The sequence below is a fragment of the Salvelinus namaycush genome, chromosome 34 (genome assembly GCF_016432855.1).
Source record: "Salvelinus namaycush isolate Seneca chromosome 34, SaNama_1.0, whole genome shotgun sequence".
NCBI lineage: Eukaryota > Metazoa > Chordata > Actinopteri > Salmoniformes > Salmonidae > Salvelinus > Salvelinus namaycush.
In genome coordinates, this window is record NC_052340.1 from 40,117,544 (window position 1) to 40,143,935 (window position 26,392).

The window sequence follows — 26,392 nt, forward strand, 5'->3', positions numbered from 1 at the left end:
GGAGCACACTGACCCCTCCTCCACCCCTGGAGCACACTGACCCCTCCTCCACCCCTGGAACACACTGACCCCTCCTCCACCCCTGGAACACACTGACTCCTCCTCCACCCCTGGAACACACTGACTCCTCCCCCACCCCTGGAACACACTGACTCCTCCTCCACCCCTGGAACACACTGACTCCTCCTCCACCCCTGGAACACACTGACTCCTCCTCCACCCCTGGAACACACTGACTCCTCCTCCACCCCTGGAACACACTGACTCCTCCCCCACCCCTGGAACACACTGACTCCTCCCCCACCCCTGGAACACACTGACTCCTCCCCCACCCCTGGAACACACTGACTCCTCCCCCACCCCTGGAACACACTGACTCCTCCCCCACCCCTGGAACACACTGACTCCTCCCCCACCCCTGGAACACACTGACTCCTCCTCCACCCCTGGAACACACTGACTCCTCCTCCACCCCTGGAACACACTGACTCCTCCCCCACCCCTGGAACACACTGACTCCTCCTCCACCCCTGGAACACACTGACTCCTCCTCCACCCCTGGAACACACTGACTCCTCCCCCACCCCTGGAACATACTGACTCCTCCCCCACCCCTGGAACACACTGACTCCTCCCCCACCCCTGGAACACACTGACTCCTCCCCCACCCCTGGAACACACTGACTCCTCCCCCACCTATGGAACACACTGACTCCTCCCCCACCTATGGAACACACTGACTCCTCCCCCACCTATGGAACACACTGACTCCTCCCCCACCTATGGAACACACTGACTCCTCCTCCACCCCTGGAACACACTGACTCCTCCTCCACCCCTGGAACACACTGACTCCTCCCCCACCCCTGGAACACACTGACTCCTCCCCCACCTATGGAACACACTGACTCCTCCCCCACCTATGGAACACACTGACTCCTCCCCCACCTATGGAACACACTGACTCCTCCCCCACCTATGGAACACACTGACTCCTCCCCCACCCCTGGAACACACTGACTCCTCCCCCACCTATGGAACACACTGACTCCTCCCCCACCTATGGTCACTGGTCATCAGGGCTTCCTGGTGAAGGCAACTTTTTGTTATTGTTGTTTAAAATAAATAATTCACATCAGAACCAGAATGTCTGGTGTCTAGATGATTTAAATAGTAAAGATGAAATCCAGACAGTATATGTCACCTCCTCTCCAGCAGCTGTAGAACCCAGTTGAGGAGCCCGTGGTCCTTGGTCAGGTTGTAGGCTGCTTTGGTCACACGGCCAGCCTGGTGCAGGACTCTCACTATCAGAGTCTGGTGGAGAACATCAAACACAGGAGGAAAGACAACCGTCATAAAGATTAACATATAACATTATACTTTATTGAAATACTGTGCATTTAAAAAAAAAAAAGGGGGGTAATCAGTATATGTCCAAAACATAAAATGTTGGACATATAACGTAAATGAAAAACGTACCCATTGATTCAGAAGACGCTAACTTTTAAATGTCTCATGAGTTCAGTTCAACCGTCCTACCAAATCAGAACCCAGAATATCAGAAGGTTTTACTCCGATGTTTGTAAACAAAGTCAATGTAAACACAGCCTCATAACATGGTTAAAACGATATTTTTTATATCATGGATGGTCAGTCCTTGCTCTGTATTTGAATTTGAGAGTGGGTACATTTCTCCAGCCCTATCCCTCTCAGCTTTTAACCAAAACGGGCAGGTTTTAACCAAAACGGGCAGGTGTGTGTGTCTGTGTGTGTGTGTGTCTGTGTGTGTGTGTGTGTGTGTGTGTCTGTGTGTGTGTGTCTGTGTGTGTGTGTGTGTCTGTGTGTGTGTGTGTGTCTGTGTGTGTGTGTGTGTCTGTGTGTGTGTGTGTGTGTGTGTGTGTGTGTGTGTGTGTGTGTGTGTGTGTGTGTGTGTGTGTGTGTGTGTGTGTGTGTGTGCCCCAAACATAACATTTGTATTCAGGACCGAAATCTAATTGCTTTGCGACATTTTTTGCAGTATTACTTTAGTGCCTCTGTACATGCTTCCTTCTTTTCACGTTGTCAATTAGGTTCGTATTGTGGAGTCACTACAACGTTGTTGATCCATCAGTTTTCTCCCGTCACAGCCATCGAACTCCGTAACTGTTTTAAAGTCACCATTGGCCTCATGTTGAAATCCCTGAGCGGTTTCCTTCCTCTCCGGCAACTGAGTTAGGAAGGACGCCTGTATCTTTGTAGTCACTGGGTGTATTGATACACCATCCAAGGTGTAATTAATAACTTCACCATGCTCAAAGGAATATTCAATGTCTGCTTTTTATTTTTACCCATCTACCAATAGGTGTCCTTCTTTATTTTTACCCATCTACCAATAGGTGTCCTTCTTTATTTTTACCCATCTACCAATAGGTGCCCTTCTTTACGAGGCGTTGGAAACCCTCCCTGGTCTTTGTGGTTGAATCTATATTTGAAATTCACAGCTCGACTGAGGGACCTTACAGATAATTGAATGTGTGCAGTACAGAGATGAGATAGTCATTAAAAAAATCATGTTAAACACTATTATTGCACACAGAGTGAGTCCGTGCAACTTACTATGTGACTTGTTAAGCAAATTTCTACTCCTGAACTTTTGGCTTGAATACCTATTGACTCAAGACATTTCGGCTTTTCATAAAAACGAAGAATAACATAATTCCACTTTGATATTATGTGGTAGTGTGTAGCTCAGTAACAACAAATCTACATGGAATCCATTTTAAATTCAGGCTGTAACGCAACAAAATGTGGAAAAAGTCAAGGGGTGTGAAAACTTTCTGAAGGCACTGTGAAATCAAATCAAATGTTATTTGCCTTACAGTGAAATGCTTACTTAAAAGCCCTTAACCAACAATGCAGTTGGCAAGGTTGGTTTAGAGCCAATAAAAAAATGGCAGCCATCCCCTCCGGCGCCATCTCTCATTGTGTCTGTGTTGGTTATTACTGCATTGTCGGAACTAGAAGCACAAGCATTTCGCTACACTCGCATTAACATCTGCTAACCATGTGTATGTGACAAATAAAATTTGATATGATTTGATTTTAACATGCATTGAACAGTCTATTTCGCTAACAGTGATTGAGTTATATTATTAGCATAAATTATGACTATCCAATCGAAAGCATCACATTAGGAATAGTAAGTCTATTTTACATAAGTCTATAAAATGTGATGACGCGTGGGAATGCTTCATTTTAAAAAGGTTCATTTTAAAAGGTTGAAAATGTACTTCCCCAAACTAGACACTGACACGCTGCCTATGAATAGACTGGTGATGTTGCTGTTTGTTACTGGTCTTGTTGGCTGAGGAAAAGTACATGTGGACATTTATTGTAACATGTTCAAAGTAAAGAAACACGTCGTTTCATCCTCGACTGACATGTTCTGTGTAAGATGAATTACCACAATGGAAATGTGCTTTCTGTCCTTCTGAGCATCGTGGGTGGACGCCCCTAAATCAGGTTACCCACCCAATGCATGCTGGTCAGGTACATTTCTCAAAATGTCCGGTAAATGAAAATGCTGCTGGTCAACGGTGTCTGCCGCTACATTTTTCATAATGGAAACCCTGGCGCGTACGTGTGTGTGGTTGTGTGTGTGGTTGTGTGTGTGGTTGTGCGTGTGGTTGTGCGTGTGGTTGTGTGTGGGTGTGTTTGTGGTTGTGCGTGTGGTTGTGTGTGTGGTTGTGCGTGTGGTTGTGCGTGTGGGTGTGTGTGTGGTTGTGCGTGTGGTTGTGCGTGTGGTTGTGTGTGTGGTTGTGCGTGTGGTTGTGTGTGTGGTTGTGCGTGTGGTTGTGTGTGTGGTTGTGCGTGTGGTTGTGTGTGGGTGTGTTTGTGGTTGTGTGTGTGGTTGTGTGTGTGGTTGTGTGTGTGGTTGTGTGTGTGGTTGTGCGTGTGGTTGTGTGTGTGGTTGTGCGTGTGGTTGTGTGTGTGGTTGTGCGTGTGGTTGTGCGTGTGGTTGTGTGTGTGGTTGTGTGTGTGTGGTTGTGTGTGTGGTTGTGCGTGTGGTTGTGCGTGTGGTTGTGCGTGTGGGTGTGTGTGTGGTTGTGCGTGTGGTTGTGCGTGTGGGTGTGTGTGTGGTGTGCGTGTGGTTGTGTGTGTGGTTGTGTGTGTGGTTGTGTGTGTGGTTGTGTTTGTGGTTGTGCGTGTGGTTGTGCGTGTGGTTGTGCGTGTGGTTGTGCGTGTGGTTGTGTGTGTGGTTGTGTGTGTGGTTGTGCGTGTGGTTGTGTGTGTGGTTGTGTGTGTGGTTGTGCGTGTGGTTGTGTGTGGGTGTGTTTGTGGTTGTGCGTGTGGTTGTGTGTGTGGTTGTGCGTGTGGTTGTGCGTGTGGTTGTGTGTGTGGTTGTGCGTGTGGTTGTGCGTGTGGTTGTGTGTGTGGTTGTGCGTGTGGTTGTGTGTGTGGTTGTGTGTGTGGTTGTGTGTTTGTGGTTGTGTGTGTGGTTGTGCGTGTGGTTGTGCGTGTGGTTGTGCGTGTGGGTGTGTGTGTGGTTGTGCGTGTGGTTGTGCGTGTGGGTGTGTGTGTGGTGTGCGTGTGGTTGTGTGTGTGGTTGTGTGTGTGGTTGTGCGTTGTGGTTGTGTGTGTGGTTGTGTGTGTGGTTGTGTGTTTGTGGTTGTGTGTGTGGTTGTGCGTGTGGTTGTGCGTGTGGTTGTGCGTGTGGGTGTGTGTGTGGTTGTGCGTGTGGTTGTGCGTGTGGGTGTGTGTGTGGTGTGCGTGTGGTTGTGTGTGTGGTTGTGCGTGTGGTTGTGTGTGTGGTTGTGCGTGTGGTTGTGCGTGTGGTTGTGTGTGTGGTTGTGTGTGTGGTTGTGCGTGTGGTTGTGCGTGTGGTTGTGCGTGTGGTTGTGTGTGTGGTTGTGTGTGTGGTTGTGTGTTTGTGGTTGTGTGTGTGGTTGTGCGTGTGGTTGTGCGTGTGGTTGTGCGTGTGGGTGTGTGTGTGGTTGTGCGTGTGGTTGTGCGTGTGGGTGTGTGTGTGGTGTGCGTGTGGTTGTGTGTGTGGTTGTGTGTGTGGTTGTGCGTGTGGTTGTGTGTGTGGTTGTGTGTGTGGTTGTGTGTTTGTGGTTGTGTGTGTGGTTGTGCGTGTGGTTGTGCGTGTGGTTGTGCGTGTGGGTGTGTGTGTGGTTGTGCGTGTGGTTGTGCGTGTGGGTGTGTGTGTGGTGTGCGTGTGGTTGTGTGTGTGGTTGTGCGTGTGGTTGTGTGTGTGGTTGTGCGTGTGGTTGTGTGTGTGGTTGTGCGTGTGGTTGTGCGTGTGGTTGTGCGTGTGGTTGTGTGTGTGGTTGTGCGTGTGGTTGTGCGTGTGGTTGTGCGTGTGGGTGTGTTTGTGGTTGTGTGTGTGGTTGTGTGTGTGGTTGTGTGTGTGGTTGTGTGTGTGGTTGTGCGTGTGGTTGTGCGTGTGGTTGTGTGTGTGGTTGTGCGTGTGGTTGTGCGTGTGGTTGTGCGTGTGGTTGTGTGTGTGGTTGTGCGTGTGGTTGTGCGTGTGGTTGTGTGTGTGGTTGTGCGTGTGGTTGTGTGTGTGGTTGTGTTTGTGGTTGTGTGTGTGGTTGTGTGTGTGGTTGTGCGTGTGGTTGTGTGTGGGTGTGTTTGTACCCGAGTGTGTTGGTCACAGAGTGGGCTGCAGCAGAATCCTAGCAGTGTCTGGAAGACCCCCTGTCGGTCCAACAGTTCATAACAATGTCTGTCTGTCAGGCCCTCCTCTAGGACAGACAGAATCCACTCCCTCTCCACCTTGTGCTGAGAGGAGAGACAACATCATATCACGGACGAGTCACCTCCACACTGATAACATCCACTGGGCTAAACACACATCATCCACGTTTAATAACTGGACAAAACACCAATCCAAATTGACAGAATAGTTTCTCAGCCAACTATTTCATTCAACACTATACTACTGTAATACTATACTACTGTAATACTATACTACTGTAATACCAACACTATACTACTGTAATACTATACTACTGTAATACTATACTACTGTAATACCAACACTATACTACTGTAATACTATACTACGGTAATACCATACTACTGTAATACCAACACTATACTACTGTAATACTATACTACTGTAATACTATACTACTGTAATACTATACTACTGTAATACTATACTACTGTAATACCATACTACTGTAATACCAACACTATACTACTGTAATACTATACTACTGTAATACTATACTACTGTAATACCAACACTATACTACTGTAATACTATACTACGGTAATACTATACTACTGTAATACTATACTACTGTAATACTATACTACTGTAATACCAACACTATACTACTGTAATACTATACTACGGTAATACCATACTACTGTAATACCAACACTATACTACTGTAATACTATACTACGGTAATACCATACTACTGTAATACCAACACTATACTACTGTAATACTATACTACTGTAATACCAACACTATACTACTGTAATACTATACTACGGTAATACCATACTACTGTAATACCAACACTATACTACTGTAATACTATACTACTGTAATACCAACACTATACTACTGTAATACTATACTACTGTAATACCAACACTATACTACTGTAATACTATACTACTGTAATACTATACTACTGTAATACTATACTACTGTAATACTATACTACTGTAATACCAACACTATACTACTGTAATACTATACTACTGTAATACTATACTACTGTAATACTATACTACTGTAATACTATACTACTGTAACACTATACTACTGTAATACCAACACTATACTACTGTAATACTATACTACTGTAATACTATACTACTGTAATACTATACTACTGTAATACTATACTACTGTAATACCAACACTATACTACTGTAATACTATACTACTGTAATACTATACTACTGTAATACTATACTACTGTAATACTATACTACTGTAATACTATACTACTGTAATACCAACACTATACTACTGTAATACCATACTACTGTAATACCAACACTATACTACTGTAATACTATACTACTGTAATACCAACACTATACTACTGTAATACTATACTACGGTAATACCATACTACTGTAATACCAACACTATACTACTGTAATACTATACTACGGTAATACCATACTACTGTAATACCAACACTATACTACTGTAATACTATACTACTGTAATACTATACTACTGTAATACCAACACTATACTACTGTAATACTATACTACTGTAATACTATACTACTGTAATACTATACTACTGTAATACCAACACTATACTACTGTAATACCAACACTATACTACTGTAATACTATACTACTGTAATACCAACACTATACTACTGTAATACTATACTACTGTAATACTATACTACTGTAATACTATACTACTGTAATACTATACTACTGTAATACCAACACTATACTACTGTAATACTATACTACTGTAACACTATACTACTGTAATACTATACTACTGTAATACCAACAATATACTACTGTAATACTATACTACTGTAATACCATACTACTGTAATACCAACACTATACTACTGTAATACCAACACTATACTACTGTAATACTATACTACTGTAATACCATACTACTGTAATACCAACACTATACTACTGTAATACTATACTACTGTAATACCATACTACTGTAATACCAACACTATACTACTGTAATACCAACACTATACTACTGTAATACTATACTACTGTAATACTATACTACTGTAATACTATACTACTGTAATACTATACTACTGTAATACCAACACTATACTACTGTAATACTATACTACTGTAATACTATACTACTGTAATACCAACACTATACTACTGTAATACTATACTACGGTAATACCATACTACTGTAATACCAACACTATACTACTGTAATACTATACTACTGTAATACCATACTACTGTAATACTATACTACTGTGATAGTATACTGCTGTGATACCGTACTACTGTAATACCATACTACTGTAATACTATACCACTGTAATACTATACTAATGTAATACTACTGTAATACAATTGTAATACTATACTACTGTAATACTGCTGTAATACTATACTAATGTAATACTACTGCAATACTATACTACTGTAGCACCATACTACTGTAACACCATACTACTGTAATACTATACTACTGTCACACTATACTACTGCAATACTATACTACCGTAATACTATACCACTGTACTACTGTAATACTATACTACTGTAATACTACTGTAATACTGTACCTCCATGTCACAGCTGTAGAACAGTTTGAAGAACTCTGGAACCCTTCTGAAGTCCAGACACTGATGTGAGAGTAGGAACCGGTTCACCACCACGTACATGTGGTCCTCTGGTTTCAGCATCTGCTGGGCCACCTTAGTGATGTACGTGGTCAGTAAGAAAGGCGTCCTGAGGTTCTGCTGTCTGATCCCATTCTTTACCATGTTCAGCAGGTACAACAGCTGGGGCGACAAGAGAGAGAGAGACCTGGTTAATACAGAACATTACCACTCGTGTACAAGGCAATGTCTGGTGTGTCTGAAATGACCGTCTTTTTCCCCTATATACACTGAGTGGACAAAACATTAGGAACACCTGCTCTTTCCATGACATACTGACCAGGTGAATTCTATGATCCCTTATTGATGTCACTTGTTAAATCCACTTCAAAATCAGTGTAGATGAAGGAGAGGAGACGGGTTAAAGAAGGATTTTTAATCCTTGAGACATGGATTGTGTTTGTTTGCCATTCAGAGTGTGAATGGGCAAGACAACATATTGAAGTGCCTTTGAACAGGGTATGGTAGAGCCTGATTGTGTGTGTGTGTGTGTGTGTGTGTGTGTGTGTGTGTGTGTGTGTGTGTGTCTGTGTGTACCTGTCTCTTCTCTCTGAAGCGAGCAGCCTCCAGATGGTGGAGGTACGAAGCCAGGACCTGGTAGGCCGCTGCCCTCAGCTTGGGGTCATAACTACTCAGGGACACCATCGTCACACCAAGGCCGTGACTCGACACAAACTTCAGACAGTCTATCACAGACTCTGTCACAGGAAAGGACAACATTTTGGTTTAGCAAGAAGGCTGTGCAGTAACAACAGCACTGGTTCAACGTCACAGCGTGTATTTAGATGTCACATAATCAGGGATTTATAGATTCATAAAAATAAAAAAAGTGGTTTCACGAACATTGGCGCTAAATAAGCGAGGAACGCCTTTTTAAGTCTGGCCTACTGGCACGGCGATGTTCTTTCGTTATATTTTTGATGTATTTTTAACCTATGTGTAAAATTCTTGTTTTCATGTCTCACTATCTTTTTGACTGTGTCAAATTTTTCAGTAAAGTGTGTTGTTTAAACGCTTGGATGTATAAACGCTTTGCTGTTCAGGTGTTTGTTAATTGGTCGTCGTCGTCACCTGGCTGAAGCATGGCGCTGAACAGAGGCAGGAGGAAACACGGGTCGTACACACTCCCAAGATCCTTCTCTTCCTCATCTTTGAAAATCAGCTCTTTACCCTCCTGTTGAAGAAAGACGAGTGTAGTGTCATATCACACAGCCATCTTATTGTTGCACCACATGAACAGGGCCAAGAGTTTCCCCCGGAATATATAAAACAGGAAACAATCTGGGGACGAGTTAGTCTAGTTATAGTCTAATTAAAAAGGTCCAGAGTCCCTTCTTTGTCAGGTCACATGTTCAGGAAATACTCCAGTATCTAAACATAATGTGTGTGTGTGTGTGTGTGTGTTGGTTACCTGTAGGATGATCCTGCGTTGCAGGGGGAAGTGAGTAATGGTGTTGATCATGGTGTCAGGGCTGAGCAGAGCCAGGAGGTCCTCAGAGCTGGGTTGCTGCCACAAGGAAGCGCCCAGGCTTCTTCGGGCCTTATGGTGCTCCACCGCCGCTGGGCCCCAAAGCATGCACCTGCAGGTCACACACACACACACACACACACACACACCAATATCAGTGTAATAGCACGGACGCGCCAACACACACAACTTATTGAGATGAAAGATAATAAAATGTCTAAACTTACTGAAAGTCTACCAGACTGATGCCGTTTCGTTCATACTCCTGCAGCAGCAGAAACAGCTTCTGATCTGCACAGAAACGACACGTCAGCCAAATGTAGAATAGGAGACGTTTAAAAGCACGCAGAAGGCACAGCTCGGTTACCTGTAGTACTGAGAGTAGCTCCGTACCCTCCCAGTAGAACTACGAAGTGGCTGCTGTTACAGACAGCAGGACTTCTCTTCACTAGGCTGAGCAGGAGAGAGACCAGGGCCTCTGGAAGAGATAGCAGACAGAGAACTGTGTGTTAACGTCTGGGTGTTTAGTGCGTTACACATAGTGTTTAGTGTGTTACATACAGTGTTTAGTGTGTTACATACAGTGTGTTACATACAGTGTGTTACATAGTGTTTAGTGTGTTACATACAGTGTTTAGTGTGTTACATACAGTGTTTAGTGTGTTACATACAGTGTTTAGTGTGTTACATACAGTGTTTAGTGCGTTACATACAGTGTTTAGTGCGTTACATACAGTGTTTAGTGTGTTACATACAGTGTTTAGTGTGTTACATACAGTGTTTAGTGTGTTACATACAGTGTTTAGTGTGTTACATACAGTGTTTAGTGTGTTACATACAGTGTTTAGTGTGTTACATACAGTGTTTAGTGTGTTACATACAGTGTGTTACATAGTGTTTAGTGCGTTACATATAGCTGACCATTATAGTTGTATCGTTATGGATCTGGACGTGAACGGAGAAAACGAGGGGGGGGGGGGGGGGGTATGCACATCCCACTGAGATAACTGGTGCTGGGTAAAAACACCTCTTAGATAACTGGTGCTGGGTAAAAACACCACTTAGATAACTGGTGCTGGGTTAAAACACCACTTTGATAACTGGTGCTGGGTAAAACACCTCTTAGATAACTGGTGCTGGGTAAAAACACCACTTAGATAACTGGTGCTGGGTAAAAACACCTCTTAGATAACCGGTGCTGGGTAAAACACCTCTTAGATAACTGGTGCTGTGTGAAACACCTCTTAGATAACTGGTGCTGGGTAAAACACCACTTAGATAACTGGTGCTGGGTAAAAACACCTCTTAGATAACTGGTGCTGGGTAAAAACACCACTTAGAAAACTGGTGCTGGGTAAAACACCACTTAGATAACTGGTGCTGGGTAGAAAACACCTCTTAGATAACTGGTGCTGGGTAAAACACCTCTTAGATAACTGGTGCTGGGTAAAACACCACTTAGATAACTGGTGCTGGGTAAAAAACACCTCTTAGATAACTGGTGCTGGGTAAAACACCACTTAGATAACTGGTGCTGGGTGAAAACACCTCTTAGATAACTGGTGCTGGGTAAAAACACCTCTTAGATAACTGGTGCTGGGTAAAAACACCACTTAGATAACTGGTGCTGGGTAAAAACACCACTTAGATAACTGGTGCTGGGTAAAAACACCTCTTAGATAACTGGTGCTGGGTTAAAACACCTCTTAGATAACTGGTGCTGGGTTAAAACACCTCTTAGATAACTGGTGCTGGGTAAAAACACCTCTTAGATAACTGGTGCTGGGTTAAAACACCTCTTAGATAACTGGTGCTGGGTTAAAACACCTCTTAGATAACTGGTGCTGGGTAAAACACCTCTTAGATAACTGGTGCTGGGTAAAAACACCTCTTAGATAACTGGTGCTGGGTAAAAACACCTCTTAGATAACTGGTGCTGGGTAAAACACCTCTTAGATAACTGGTGCTGGGTAAAACACCTCTTAGATAACTGGTGCTGGGTAAAAACACCACTTAGATAACTGGTGCTGGGAAAAAACACCTCTTAGATAACTGGTGCTGGGTAAAACACCTCTTAGATAACTGGTGCTGGGTGAAACACCTCTTAGATAACTGGTGCTGGGTAAAAACACCACTTAGATAACTGGTGCTGGGTAAAACACCTCTTAGATAACTGGTGCTGGGTAAAACACCTCTTAGATAACTGGTGCTGGGTAAAACACCTCTTAGATAACTGGTGCTGGGTTAAACACCACCGAGGTAAAGAGTTCTGGAAGCAGCAAACTTGTGATCTGGATGGGCTGTTAGAAAAAAAACATATAGAGAACAACAAAATGGCCCCCAACTCTGGACCTTTACCCTGTCTGTTCCCACTAAGGTCCTGTTCTGTACCTTTAACCTGTCTGTTCCCACTAAGGTCCTGTTCTGGACCTTTAACCTGTGTGTTCCCACTAAGGTCCTGCACCTTTAACCTGTCTGTTCCCACTAGAGTCCTGTTCTGTACCTTTAACCTGTCTGTTCCCACTAGAGTCCTGTTCTGGACCTTTAACCTGTCTGTTCCCACTAGAGTCCTGTTCTGGACCTTTAACCTGTCTGTTCCCACTAGAGTCCTGTTCTGGACCTTTAACCTGTCTGTTCCCACTAGAGTCCTGTACCTTTAACCTGTGTGTTTCTCACTAAGGTCCTGTTCTGGACCTTTAACCTGTGTGTACCCACTAGAGTCCTGTACCTTTAACCTGTCTGTTCCCACTAGAGTCCTGTTCTGTACCTTTAACCTGTCTGTTCCCACTAGAGTCCTGGACCTTTAACCTGTGTGTTCCCACTAGAGTCCTGGACCTTTAACCTGTGTGTTCCCACTAGAGTCCTGTACCTTTAACCTGTGTGTTTCCACTAGAGTCCTGTTCTGGACCTTTACCCTGTCTGTTCCCACTAAGGTCCTGTTCTGGACCTTTACCCTGTCTGTTCCCACTAAGGTCCTGTTCTGGACCTTTACCCTGTCTGTTCCCACTAAGGTCCTGTTCTGTACCTTTAACCTGTGTGTTCCCACTAGAGTCCTGTTCTGTACCTTTAACCTGTCTGTTCCCACTAGAGTCCTGTTCTGGACCTTTAACCTGTGTGTTCCCACTAGAGTCCTGTACCTTTAACCTGTGTGTTCCCACTAGAGTCCTGTACCTTTAACCTGTGTGTTCCCACTAGAGTCCTGTTCTGTACCTTTAACCTGTCTGTTCCCACTAGAGTCCTGTTCTGGACCTTTAACCTGTCTGTTCCCACTAGAGTCCTGTTCTGGACCTTTAACCTGTGTGTTCCCACTAGAGTCCTGTACCTTTAACCTGTCTGTTCCCACTAGAGTCCTGTTCTGGACCTTTAACCTGTGTGTTCCCACTAGAGTCCTGTACCTTTAACCTGTCTGTTCCCACTAGAGTCCTGTACCTTTAACCTGTGTGTTCCCACTAGAGTCCTGTACCTTTAACCTGTCTGTTCCCACTAGAGTCCTGTACCTTTAACCTGTGTGTTCCCACTAAGGTCCTGTTCTGTACCTTTAACCTGTGTGTTCCCACTAAGGTCCTGTTCTGTACCTTTAACCTGTGTGTTCCCACTAAGGTCCTCCTCGTCTCCCAGCATGATGGGTAGGAACAGGGAGTGGCTGGAGGCCATCATGTGGATGGTAGGTAGAGGCACCAGGTCTTTAGGTCCTTCACCTCCATACATCAGATCCAACATCCTGTTTAGGGTGCTCAGGAAGTTAGGGTCTCTGTAGCGACACCTGGGAAGGAAAATATTCTCCATGAACAACAGACATCTACTGTTGAATATGTCAAGAGGAAAATACACCTCAGACTAACCTGGAGAAATAAAAGGTTAGATAAATCACATGACCCCCGACAGACCCCCCCCCCCCCGCCCCCCCCCGGACGCACCTCCCCCGACAGACATGATATACATTTATATTCAACAGAATAGTTGTGTCTGAATAAAGGATAAGTACAATCACTTACTTCAGTCCAGCCTTGACAAATCTGTTCCATTCAGCTGCTGTGATGTCTTCTGGAAAAGTCTGAGGGGGGTTAAAAAAAGAAAAAAAGTTTGCTTCTGAGTTACCAATGTAATCCCGTGTGGCTCAGTTGGTTGAGCATGGCACTTGTAACGCCAGGATTGTGGGTTCGATTCCCACAGTGGGACCAGTACGAAAACATATGCAGTCCCTGCTGTAAGTCGCTCTGGATAAGAGCATCTGCTAAAATGGCTAAAATGTAAATGTACAACAGAACCAACATAATTTAATTTGACATATCAACTGAAAACATCTGATGGCCTCTGGTCAACAATAGTGCATTATATACAAGGAGTCATTTTGGATGCAAGACAACATGTATTTTAGCATGATAGACTGTGGACCCACCAGTAGTACTGTTAGTCTATTAAGTATGCTGTCCTCCTGTGTGAGTGGTGCTGTGTCCTGGTCTCTGTTGTGACTGTAGGAAGAGCTCAGCCACCGGAGGGCAGCAGAGAGCACAGACATCCTCCACACTTCGAGCTCCTCGGGACTAACAGACAGCACAGCACTGATGGGGTCCACCAGCTGCCATCTGAAGGGAGGGACAGAGAGAAAAATACTCCCTTGTTGATACACGGCCCCCTGTAACCCTAGTGGATGTGGGTATTTAACTGAAATCGGTGCCATTATTAGAGAGTCAGCCGGAGGGGATGGCTGACGTTTTACGGGCTCCTAACCAACCGTGCTATATTGTGTTTTTTCCTCCCATCATTGTTTGTAACTTATTTTATACATAATGTTGCTGCTACCGTCTCTTATGACCGAAAAGAGCTTCTCACCTCGAACTTGAAGAAGATTGTTTTTAAATAAAAAATTACGAGTCCGATGCGAAGGATATACTGTTTCTCCGAGACCCAAATCCCCGTCATTCCCGTGAAGAAAAAAACTGAAATACAGGGGGCGGAGAGATCGGGTTGCCTTGTCAAAATTTGTCGGCGAGTGGGTAACCCTCCTCTACCATCCGTTCTATTGGCCAACGTGTAATCACTGAAGAATAAACTGGATGATCCCTGTTCGAGACTATGTGTTGGCAGGACAGAACAGCTACGTCCGGTAAGACGAGAGGAGGTGGTGTCTGTCTATTTGTCAATAACAGCTGGTGCGCGATGTCTAATATTAAGGAAGTCTCGAGGTATTGCTCGCCTGAGGTAGAGTACCTCATGATAAGCTGTAGACCACACTATCTACCAAGAGAGTTGTCATCTATATTTTTCGTAGCCGTCTATTTACCACCACAAACTGATGCTGGCACTAAGACCACACTCAACGAGCTGTACAGGGCCATAAGCAAACAAGAAAATGCTCATCCAGTGGTGGCGCCCCTAGTGGCCGGGGACTGTAATGCAGGGAAAATTAAATCTGTTTTACCTCATTTCTACCAGCAAGTCACATGTGCAACCAGAAGGAAAAAAATCCTAGACCACCTTTGCTCCACACACAGAGACACATTCAAGCTCTCCCTCGCCCTCCATTTGGAAAATCTAACCATAATTATATCCTCCTGATTCCTGCTTACAAGCAAAAACTAAAGCAGGAAGTACCAGTGACTCGCTCAACATGGAAGTGGTCAGACGACATCATCCCCACAGGGACCGTACGTACATATCACAACCAGAAGCCATGGAATACATGCAACATCCGTACCGAGTTAAAGGCTAGAGCTGGCGCTTTCAAGGAGCGGGACACTAATCCGGAAACTTATAAGTACTCCCGCTATGCCCTCAGATGAACCATCAAAACAGGCAAAGCGTCAATACAGGACTAAGTTTGAATCCTACTACACCGGCTCTGACGCTCGTCGGATGTGGCAGGGCTTGCAAACTATTACAGACTACAAAAGGGAAACCTAGCCGCGAGCTGCCCAGTGACGCGAGCCTACCAAACGAGCTAAATACCTTTTAAGCAACACTGAAACATGTATGAGAGAACCAGCTGTTCCGGACGACTGTGTGATCACGCTCTCCGTAGCCGATGTGAGCAAGACCTTTAAACAGGTCAACATTCACAAGGCCGCGGGGCCAGACGGATTACCAGGACGTGGACTCAGAGCATGCGCGGATCAACTGGCAAGTGTCTTCACTGACATTTTCAACCTGTCCCTGACAGAGTCTGTAATACCTACATGTTTCAAGCAGACCACCATAGTCCCTGTGCCCAAGGAAGCGAAAGTAACCTGCCTAAATGACTAGTGCCCTGTAGCACTCACGTCGGTAGCCATGAAGTGCTTTGAAAGGCTGGTCATGGCTGACAACACCATTATCCCGGAAACCGTAGACCCACTTCAATTCGCATACCGCCCCCAACAGATCCACAGATGATGCAATCTCTATTGCACTCCACACTGCCCTTTCACACCTGGACAGAAGGAACACCTATGTGAGAATGCTATTCATTGACTACAGCTCAGCGGTCGACACCATAGTGCCCTCAAAGCTCATCAATAAACTAAGGACCCTGGGACTAAACAGCTCCCTCTGCAACTGGATCCTGGACTTCATGACGGGCCGACCCCCGGTGGTAAGGGTAGGCAACAACATCTGCCACACAGATCCGCGGGATGGTGCGTGCTTAGTCCCCTCCTGTACTCCCTGTTCACCATGGACTGCATGGCCAAGCACGACTCCAACACCATCATTAAGTTTGCTGACGACACAACAGTGGTAGGCCTGATCACCGACAACAATGAGACAGCCTATAGGGAGGTGGTCAGAGACCTGGCAGTGTGGTGCCAGGACAACAACCTCTCCTTCAACGTGGGCAAGACAAAGGAGCTGATCGTGGAAAAGGAGGGCCGAACAGGCCCCCATTAACATCGACGGGCTGTAGTGGAGCGAGTCGAGAGCTTCAAGTTGCTTGGTGTCCACATCACCAACAAACTATCATGGTCCAAACACACCAAGACTGTCGTGAAGAGGGTATGACAATGCCTATTCCCCCTCAGGAGCCTGAAAAGATTTGACATGGGTCCTCAGATCCTCAAAAAGTTATACAGCTGCACCATCGAGAGCATCCTGACCGGTTGCATCACCGCCTGGTATGGCAACTGCTCAGCATCCGATCGTAAGGAGCTACAGAGGGTAGTGCGAACGGCCCAGTACATCACTGGGGTCAAGCTTCCTGACATCCAGGACCTATATACTAGGCAGTGTCAAAGGAAGGCCACAAAAAATTGTCAAATACTCCAGTCACCCAAGTAATAGCTCTCTCTGCTACCGCACAGCAAGCGGTACCGGAGAGCCAAGTCTTGGTCCAAAACGCTCCTGAACAACTTCTACCCCCAAGCCATAAGACTGATGAACAATTAATTAAATGTCCACCCGGACTATTTACATTGACCGCCCCCCCTTTGTTTTTACTCTGCTGCTACTCTCTGTTTATTATCTATGCATAGTCACTTCACCCCTACCTACATGTACACTGCTGCTACTCTCTGTTTATTATCTATGTATAGTCACTTCACCCCTACCTACATGTACACTGCTGCTACTCTCTGTTTATTATCTATGCATAGTCACTTCACCCCTACCTACATGTACACTGCTGCTACTCTCTGTTTATTATCTATGTATAGTCACTTCACCCCTACCTACATGTACACTGCTGCTACTCTCTGTTTATTATCTATGCATAGTCACTTCACCCCTACCTACATGTACACTGCTGCTACTCTCTGTTTATTATCTATGTATAGTCACTTCACCCCTACCTACATGTACACTGCTGCTACTCTCTGTTTATTATCTATGCATAGTCACCTCACCCCTACCTACATGTACACTGCTGCTACTCTCTGTTTATTATCTATGCATAGTCACTTCACCCCTACCTACATGTACACTGCTGCTACTCTCTGTTTATTATCTATACATAGTCACTTTACCCCTACCTACATGAACATATTACCTGGACTAACCTGTATAGCCTCATAGCCTCATTACTAACCTGTACCCCTGTATATAGCCTCATTACTAACCTGTACCCCCTGTATATAGTCTCATTACTAACTTGTACCCCCTGTATAAAGCCTCATTACTAACTTGCACCCCCTGTATATAGTCTCATTACTAACCTGTACCCCTGTATATAGTATCATTACTAACCTGCACCCCCTGTATATAGTCTCATTACTAACTTGCACCCCCTGTATATAGTATCATTACTAACCTGTACCCCTGTATATAGTATCATTACTAACCTGTACCCCCTGTATATAGCCTCATTACTAACTTGCACCCCCTGTATATAGTCTCATTACTAACCTGTACCCCTGTATATAGTATCATTACTAACCTGTACCCCCTGTATATAGTCTCATTACTAACCTGTACCCCCTGTATATAGCCTCATTACTAACCTGTACCCCCTGTATATAGTCTCATTACTAACCTGTACCCCCTGTATATAGCCTCATTACTAACCTGTACCCCCTGTATATAGTCTCATTACTAACCTGTACCCCATGTATATAGTCTCATTACTAACCTGTACCCCCTGTATATAGCCTCATTACTAACATGTACCCCCTGTATATAGCCTCATTACTAACCTGTACCCCATGTATATAGTCTCATTACTAACCTGTACCCCTGTATATAGTCTCATTACTAACCTGTACCTCTGTATATAGTCTCATTACTAACCTGTACCCCCTGTATATAGCCTCATTACTAACTTGTACCCCTGTATATAGTCTCATTACTAACCTGTACCTCCTGTATATAGCCTCATTACTAACCTGTACCCCCTGTATATAGCTTCATTACTAACCTGTACCCCCTGTATATAGTCTCATTACTAACCTGTACCCCCTGTATATAGCCTCATTACTAACCTGTACCCCTGTATATAGTTTCAGTACCGGTACCCCCTGTATATAGTCTCATTACTAACCTGTACCCCCTGTATATAGCCTCATTACTAACCTGTACCCCTGTATATAGTTTCAGTACCGGTACCCCCTGTATATAGCCTCGCTATTGTTATTTTATTGTTTCTCTTACACTTTTTACTTTGGTTAATTAGTAAATATTTTTTGTATTGTTGGTTAAGGTCTTGTAAGTAAGCATTTCAAAGTAAGGTCTACCTACACCTGTTGTATTCGGCTATGTTTTACTGAGGTAATACCCGTACAAACACATTACCTCTCAAAGCCGTCTAGTTTCTCCAGGGCAGCAGGCAAGGAGGTGACGAGCTCTCTGATGTCCTTGACCTTAGCTGCCAGTCTGATCAGACTAGACAGAGCCTCCACAACTTCCAGGGCCTCCCCTGTCTCCTGCCCCAGCACAGAGAGGCTCAGCCTGGGGAACAGGGCCTTCTTCAGGGCCTTCAGCACCGCTGTCTGAACTGTGGGACAACAACACGGGCATGTCAAACAACACGGTGACTGTGAGAGTTAAGAATCAACCTGTGTACTTTCACTTCTTAAGTCAAGCATTACGTGTCAATGAGAGACTAAATAAAGTGGAAGTTGGGATTCGCCCCGGTAGGGATCATAAATATAGTAACAATGAGTCTGACACAGGAGACAAGACCACAACCACCTACCTTCTTTAGGCCTGGCGGGATCCTCCCTGGCTGCAGTCTGCAGGTAACTGTTGACCAGCGGTAGGAATGTCTCTGTCTGGTCTGTGAGTTTCTCCAGGTGTTGCGGCTGCAGGCACCACACCTCGAAGCAGAGCCTGTGAGTAGAGCTGTTCTGCAGCAGGGCTACCCCGAGGTCCTGGGTGGCTGCAGTAAGAGGACCCTGGAGACAGTGGAGCAGGACGTCAGTGTGTAGGAGCTTAGCGTTGCCTGGCTGGGACCTCAGAGCCTGCAGGAGGAAGGTCTCCAGAGACGGGCTGGAGCAGGAGAGGAGCAGGGTGGCCAGGCCTTGGAGGTAGGCCTGGGAGAGGAGGAGGACAGGGGAGCCAGATGAAGAGGTGTTGGTGGAGGAGGTCTCAGTGAGGACCTGTAGAGCCGTGCGTCCGTAGACACTGAGCTCTGCTGCTCTGGAGCTCTTCTCTCCCTCCCCGTCACCCTCCCCCGGGGTGACGAGGGTCTCCTTGGGGAGGAGGAGAAGGGAGGAGACCAGCTCCTGGAGGACCGAGGGTTCCATGTAGGCATGCAGGGCCATGAAGGCTCTCACAGGCCGGGTCTCCCTCCTCTCCCCGGTGTCCCCCAGCTCTCTGAGCAGAGCCCTTGATACAGCCTCTAGGTAAGGGGAGAGGAGATAGAGGGAGTCCAGGGGTCGAAGGACGGAGGCAGAGGTCTGTAAAAGACCCAGGATGCAGTCAGACATTTGAGCACACAGCAGCTTCAGCCTGACGGGGTTGAGGGAGGTAGGAGGGACAGAGGACAACTCCAGAGACAGGAACCACTGCTCGATACACGGGTGCTTCAGGATGGCGCTCAGCACTGACAACACCACCTACACACACAGGTCAGGGAAAAAGGATACAGTATATCACATCGCCAGACACAAAAAAGTCAACGAGAAATATCCCAAAACCACCAGGGATAAGTTATTAAGTTACAGTAAACAAAGAAGAACGAGGCTACAACTGTAAAGATATGAAACGAAGACTCCCTGGCGAAGGCCACGGAGTCTTGGTCCTCCTTTCTTGTTGATATGGCACGAAGAGTTGGAATTCTGCCTACTATATATCTGGTATACCACCTCCAGCAAAATGGCTACTGGTCCTACCAGGCTCTTGTCGTCGTCCTCTGCCTCAGAAGACGGGTTGAACTCCAGGAAGAGCTCTGATCCATTCAGGAGGTCCACAGCTTTGGGTTCTGCTGCCTTGGCTGGATCTACTACAGTGGCTGTGTCCTGGTCCATAGCTATAGGCTCCGTCTCTGCCGCCACCTTGGGATCCACAGCCATGGTGTCTGCCGTCTCCGCTGCCTTCCGATCAGCGACCATGGGCTCAGTCTCTCCTTCGACCATGGGCTCAGTCTCTCCTTCGACCATGGGCTCAGTCTCTCCTTCGACCATGGGCTCTGCCTCGGTTTCCTCAGCTGGTTCCTGTGGGCTCTGAAGCCTCGACACCAACCCCTGGAGAACTCCCATCAGGACATTGAGCGCCAGCAGCCCTGTGTTTTTAGACATCTGTGGAGAGACAGGAAGCTACGTGTTAGGAGAGGTGGAGAGACAGGAAGCTACGTGTTAGGAGAGGTGGAGAGACAGGAAGCTACGTGTTAGGAGAGGTGGAGAGACAGGAGACTACGTGTTAGCAGAGGTGGAGAGACAGGAGGCTACGTGTTAGGAGAGGTGGAGAGACAGGAAGCTACGTGTTAGGAGAGGTGGAGAGACAGGAAGCTACGTGTTAGGAGAGGTGGAGAGACAGGAAGCTACGTGTTAGGAGAGGTGGAGAGACAGGAAGCTACGTGTTAGGAGAGGTGGAGAGACAGGAGACTACGTGTTAGCAGAGGTGGAGAGACAGGAGGCTACGTGTTAGGAGAGGTGGAGAGACAGGAAGCTACGTGTTAGGAGAGGTGGAGAGACAGGAAGCTACGTGTTAGGAGCTGGTGGAGAGACAGGAAGCTACGTGTTAGGAGAGACAGGAGGCTACGTGTTAGGAGAGGTGGAGAGACAGGAAGCTACGTGTTAAGAGAGGTGGAGAGACAGGAGGCAACGTGTTAGGAGAGGTGGAGAGACAGGAAGCTACGTGTTAGGAGAGGTGGAGAGACAGGAGGCTACGTGTCAGGAGAGACAGGAGGCTACGTGTTAGGAGAGGTGGAGAGACAGGAGGCTACGTGTTAGGGGAGGTGGAGAGACAGGAAGCTCCGTGTCAGGTGGAGAGACAGGAAGCTACGTGTCAGGAGAGGTGGAGAGACAGGAAGCTACGTGTTAGGAGAGGTGGAGAGACAGGCAGCTACGTGTCAGGAGAGGTGGAGAGACAGGAAGCTACGTGTCAGGAGAGGTGGAGAGACAGGAAGCTACGTGTTAGGAGCTGGTGGAGAGACAGGAAGCTACGTGTCAGGAGAGGTGGAGAGACAGGAAGCTACGTGTTAGGAGAGGTGGAGAGACAGGAGGCAACGTGTTAGCAGAGGTGGAGAGACAGGAGGCAACGTGTTAGCAGAGGTGGAGAGACAGGAGGCAACGTGTTAGGAGAGGTGGAGAGACAGGAAGCTACGTGTTAGGAGAGGTGGAGAGACAGGAAGCTACGTGTCAGGAGAGGTGGAGAGACAGGAAGCTACGTGTCAGGAGAGGTGGAGAGACAGGAGAGACAGGAAGCTACGTGTCAGGAGAGGTGGAGAGACAGGAGAGACAGGAGAGACAGGAGGCTACGTGTCAGGAGAGGTGGAGAGACAGGAAGCTACGTGTTAGGAGAGGTGGAGAGACAGGAAGCTACGTGTTAGGAGAGGTGGAGAGACAGGAAGCTACGTGTTAGGAGAGGTGGAGAGACAGGAAGCTACGTGTTAGGAGAGGTGGAGAGACAGGAAGCTACGTGTTAGGAGAGGTGGAGAGACAGGAAGCTACGTGTTAGGAGAGGTGGAGAGACAGGAAGCTACGTGTTAGGAGAGGTGGAGAGACAGGAAGCTACGTGTTAGGAGAGGTGGAGAGACAGGAAGCTACGTGTTAGGAGAGGTGGAGAGACAGGAAGCTACGTGTTAGGAGAGGTGGAGAGACAGGAAGCAACGTGTTAGGAGAGGTGGAGAGACAGGAAGCTACGTGTAAGGAGAGACAGGAGGCTACGTGTTAGGAGAGGTGGAGAGACAGGAAGCTACGTGTTAGGAGAGGTGGAGAGACAGGAAGCTACGTGTTAGGAGAGGTGGAGAGACAGGAAGCTACGTGTTAGGAGAGGTGGAGAGACAGGAGGCAACGTGTTAGCAGAGGTGGAGAGACAGGAGGCAACGTGTTAGGAGAGGTGGAGACAGGAAGCTACGTGTCAGGAGAGGTGGAGAGACAGGAAGCTACGTGTTAGGGGCTGGTGGAGAGACAGGAAGCTACGTGTTAGGAGCTGGTGGAGAGACAGGAAGCTACGTGTTAGGAGCTGGTGGAGAGACAGGAAGCTACGTGTTAGGAGCTGGTGGAGAGACAGGAAGCTACGTGTTAGGAGCTGGTGGAGAGACAGGAAGCTACGTGTTAGGAGCTGGTGGAGAGACAGGAAGCTACGTGTTAGGAGCTGGTGGAGAGACAGGAAGCTACGTGTTAGGAGCTGGTGGAGAGACAGGAAGCTACGTGTTAGGAGCTGGTGGAGAGACAGGAAGCTACGTGTCAGGAGAGGTGGAGAGACAGGAAGCTACGTGTCAGGAGAGGTGGAGAGACAGGAGGCAACTTTTTAGCAGAGGTGGAGAGACAGGAAGCTACGTGTTAGGAGAGGTGGAGAGACAGGAAGCTACGTGTTAGGAGACGTGGAGAGACAGGAAGCTACGTGTCAGGAGAGACAGGAAGCTACGTGTCAGGAGAGGTGGAGAGACAGGAGGCTACGTGTCAGGAGAGACAGGAAGCTACGTGTCAGGAGAGGTGGAGAGACAGGAAGCTACGTGTCAGGAGAGGTGGAGAGACAGGAGGCTACGTGTTAGGAGAGGTGGAGAGACAGGAAGCTACGTGTTAGCAGAGGTGGAGAGACAGGAGGCTACGTGTTAGGAGAGGTGGAGAGACAGGAAGCTACGTGTTAGGAGAGGTGGAGAGACAGGAGGCTACGTGTTAGGAGCTGGTGGAGAGACAGGAAGCTACGTGTTAGGAGCTGGTGGAGAGACAGGAAGCTACGTGTTAGGAGCTGGTGGAGAGACAGGAAGCTACGTGTTAGGAGCTGGTGGAGAGACAGGAAGCTACGTGTTAGGAGCTGGTGGAGAGACAGGAAGCTACGTGTTAGGAGCTGGTGGAGAGACAGGAAGCTACGTGTTAGGAGCTGGTGGAGAGACAGGAAGCTACGTGTCAGGAGAGGTGGAGAGACAGGAAGCTACGTGTCAGGAGAGGTGGAGAGACAGGAGGCAACTTTTTAGCAGAGGTGGAGAGACAGGAAGCTACGTGTTAGGAGAGGTGGAGAGACAGGAAGCTACGTGTTAGGAGACGTGGAGAGACAGGAAGCTACGTGTCAGGAGAGACAGGAAGCTACGTGTCAGGAGAGGTGGAGAGACAGGAGGCTACGTGTCAGGAGAGACAGGAAGCTACGTGTCAGGAGAGGTGGAGAGACAGGAAGCTACGTGTTAGGAGAGGTGGAGAGACAGGAAGCTACGTGTTAGGAGAGGTGGAGAGACAGGAGGCTACGTGTTAGGAGAGGTGGAGAGACAGGAAGCTACGTGTTAGCAGAGGTGGAGAGACAGGAGGCTACGTGTTAGGAGAGGTGGAGAGACAGGAAGCTACGTGTTAGGAGAGGTGGAGAGACAGGAGGCAACGTGTCAGGAGAGGTGGAGAGACAGGAGGCTACGTGTTAGGAGAGGTGGAGAGACAGGAAGCTACGTGTTAGGAGAGGTGGAGAGACAGGAAGCTACGTGTTAGGAGAGGTGGAGAGACAGGAGAGACAGGAGGCTACGTGTCAGGAGAGACAGGAAGCTACGTGTTAGGAGAGGTGGAGAGACAGGAGGTAACGTGTTAGGAGCTGGTGGAGAGACAGGAAGCTACGTGTTAGGAGCTGGTGGAGAGACAGGAAGCTACGTGTTAGGAGCTGGTGGAGACAGGAAGCTACGTGTTAGAAGCTGGTGGAGACAGGAAGCTACGTGTTAGGAGCTGGTGGAGACAGGAAGCTACGTGTTAGGAGCTGGTGGAGACAGGAAGCTACGTGTTAGGAGCTGGTGGAGACAGGAAGCTACGTGTTAGGAGCTGGTGGAGACAGGAAGCTACGTGTTAGGAGCTGGTGGAGACAGGAAGCTACGTGTTAGGAGCTGGTGAGACAGGAAGCTACGTGTTAGGAGCTGGTGGAGACAGGAAGCTACGTGTTAGGAGCTGGTGGAGACAGGAAGCTAAGTGTTAGGAGCTGGTGGAGACAGGAAGCTACGTGTTAGGAGCTGGTGGAGACAGGAAGCTACGTGTTAGGAGAGACAGGAGGCTACGTGTTAGGAGCTGGTGGAGACAGGAAGCTACGTGTTAGGAGCTGGTGGAGAGACAGGAAGCTACGTGTTAGGAGCTGGTATAGACAGGAAGCTACGTGTTAGGAGCTGGTGGAGACAGGAAGCTACGTGTTAGGAGCTGGTGGAGATACAGGAAGCTACGTGTTAGGAGCTGGTGGAGATACAGGAAGCTACGTGTTAGGAGCTGGTGGAGACAGGAAGCTATGTGTTAGGAGAGGTGGAAAGACAGGAAGCTACGTGTTAGGAGAGGTGGAGAGACAGGAAGCTACGTGTTAGGAGCTGGTGGAGACAGGAAGCTACGTGTTAGGAGCTGGTGGAGAGACAGGAAGCTACGTGTTAGGAGCTGGTGGAGAGACAGGAAGCTACGTGTTAGGGACTGTTGGCGGACTGGCTGGCTGGCTGACTGTCTGTCGGACTGTATGGCGGACTGACTGACTGTGTGGCTGGAGGACTGTCTGTCTGGCTGGCTGGCTGGCTGGCTGGCTGGCTGACTGGGGCTTGTTCAAACACTCAAAGCCTTGTTTGTGTGTATTCATAGATGTGTATAATGTGATGTTGTGTATTTGACCCGAGGGATGGTGTATAATGTGATGTTGTGTATCTAGGTGTAGTATACGACTACATGGCAACAGTCCTATGTGATGTGCTCCACTGTCAGAGAGACCCTCTGCCCCTCAGCCTGGCTCTTCTACAGTACGATAAAGAGCTGAACTCATCTGAAGACCCTGGTCCCCCCCATCACTCCGTCATTCACCTACATCACTACTACACAACATGGCTGCCCCAACAGGCCCGGGAACATCTGGTCAGAACACCTCCCTCTCATCGCGATCATACAGATAGCTGTTATTATCATGTTCATATCAGCCTTATTACACGTAATGGTGGTTATTATCGTGTTCATATCAGCCTTATTACACGTAATGGTGGTTATCGTGTTCATATCAGCCTTATTACACGTAATGGTGGTTATTATCTTGTTCATATCAGCCTTATTACACGTAATGGGGGTTATTATGTTCATATCAGCCTTATTACACGTATTGGTGGTTATTATCATGTTCATATCAGCCTTATTACACGTAATGGCGGTTATTGTCGTGTTCATATCAGCCTTATTACACGTAATGGTGGTTATTATCATGTTCATATCAGCCTTATTACACGTAATGGTGGTTATTACCGTGTTCATATCAGCCTTATTACACGTAATGGTGGTTATTATCGTGTTCATATCAGCCTTATTACACGTAATGGTGGTTATTATCATGTTCATATCAGCCTTATTACACGTAATGGTGGTTATTATCGTGTTCATATCAGCCTTATTACACGTAATGGTGGTTATTATCATGTTCATATCAGCCTTATTACACGTAATGGTGGTTATTATCATGTTCATATCAGCCTTATTACACGTAATGGTGGTTATTATCATGTTCATATCAGCCTTATTACACATAATGGTGTTATTATCGTGTTTCATTCGCCTTATTCACGTATATGGTGGT

General features: G+C 46.9%; 1 protein-coding gene and 1 non-coding gene across 2 annotated transcripts in view; one reads left to right on the plus strand and one right to left on the minus strand.

Moving 5' to 3' along the window:
* The window catches only part of urb1 (URB1 ribosome biogenesis homolog), a 66,136-nt gene that overhangs the window by 11,462 nt on the left and 28,282 nt on the right, over window positions 1–26,392 (minus strand). The window contains exons 19-32 of the mRNA XM_038973723.1: window positions 20,569–20,957; window positions 19,431–20,292; window positions 19,028–19,229; window positions 14,232–14,418; window positions 13,828–13,886; window positions 13,408–13,595; window positions 10,200–10,310; window positions 10,060–10,123; window positions 9,776–9,944; window positions 9,436–9,538; window positions 8,902–9,062; window positions 8,269–8,487; window positions 5,620–5,763; window positions 1,205–1,314 (exon numbers count right to left, since the gene is read on the minus strand). Coding sequence (XP_038829651.1) covers window positions 1,205–1,314; window positions 5,620–5,763; window positions 8,269–8,487; window positions 8,902–9,062; window positions 9,436–9,538; window positions 9,776–9,944; window positions 10,060–10,123; window positions 10,200–10,310; window positions 13,408–13,595; window positions 13,828–13,886; window positions 14,232–14,418; window positions 19,028–19,229; window positions 19,431–20,292; window positions 20,569–20,957 — 2,968 coding nt within the window. The remainder of the gene's footprint in view (window positions 1–1,204; window positions 1,315–5,619; window positions 5,764–8,268; window positions 8,488–8,901; window positions 9,063–9,435; window positions 9,539–9,775; window positions 9,945–10,059; window positions 10,124–10,199; window positions 10,311–13,407; window positions 13,596–13,827; window positions 13,887–14,231; window positions 14,419–19,027; window positions 19,230–19,430; window positions 20,293–20,568; window positions 20,958–26,392) is intronic.
* On the plus strand, window positions 13,939–14,011 carry trnat-ugu. The gene has a single exon. It is a non-coding gene; the product is annotated as a tRNA-Thr (tRNA).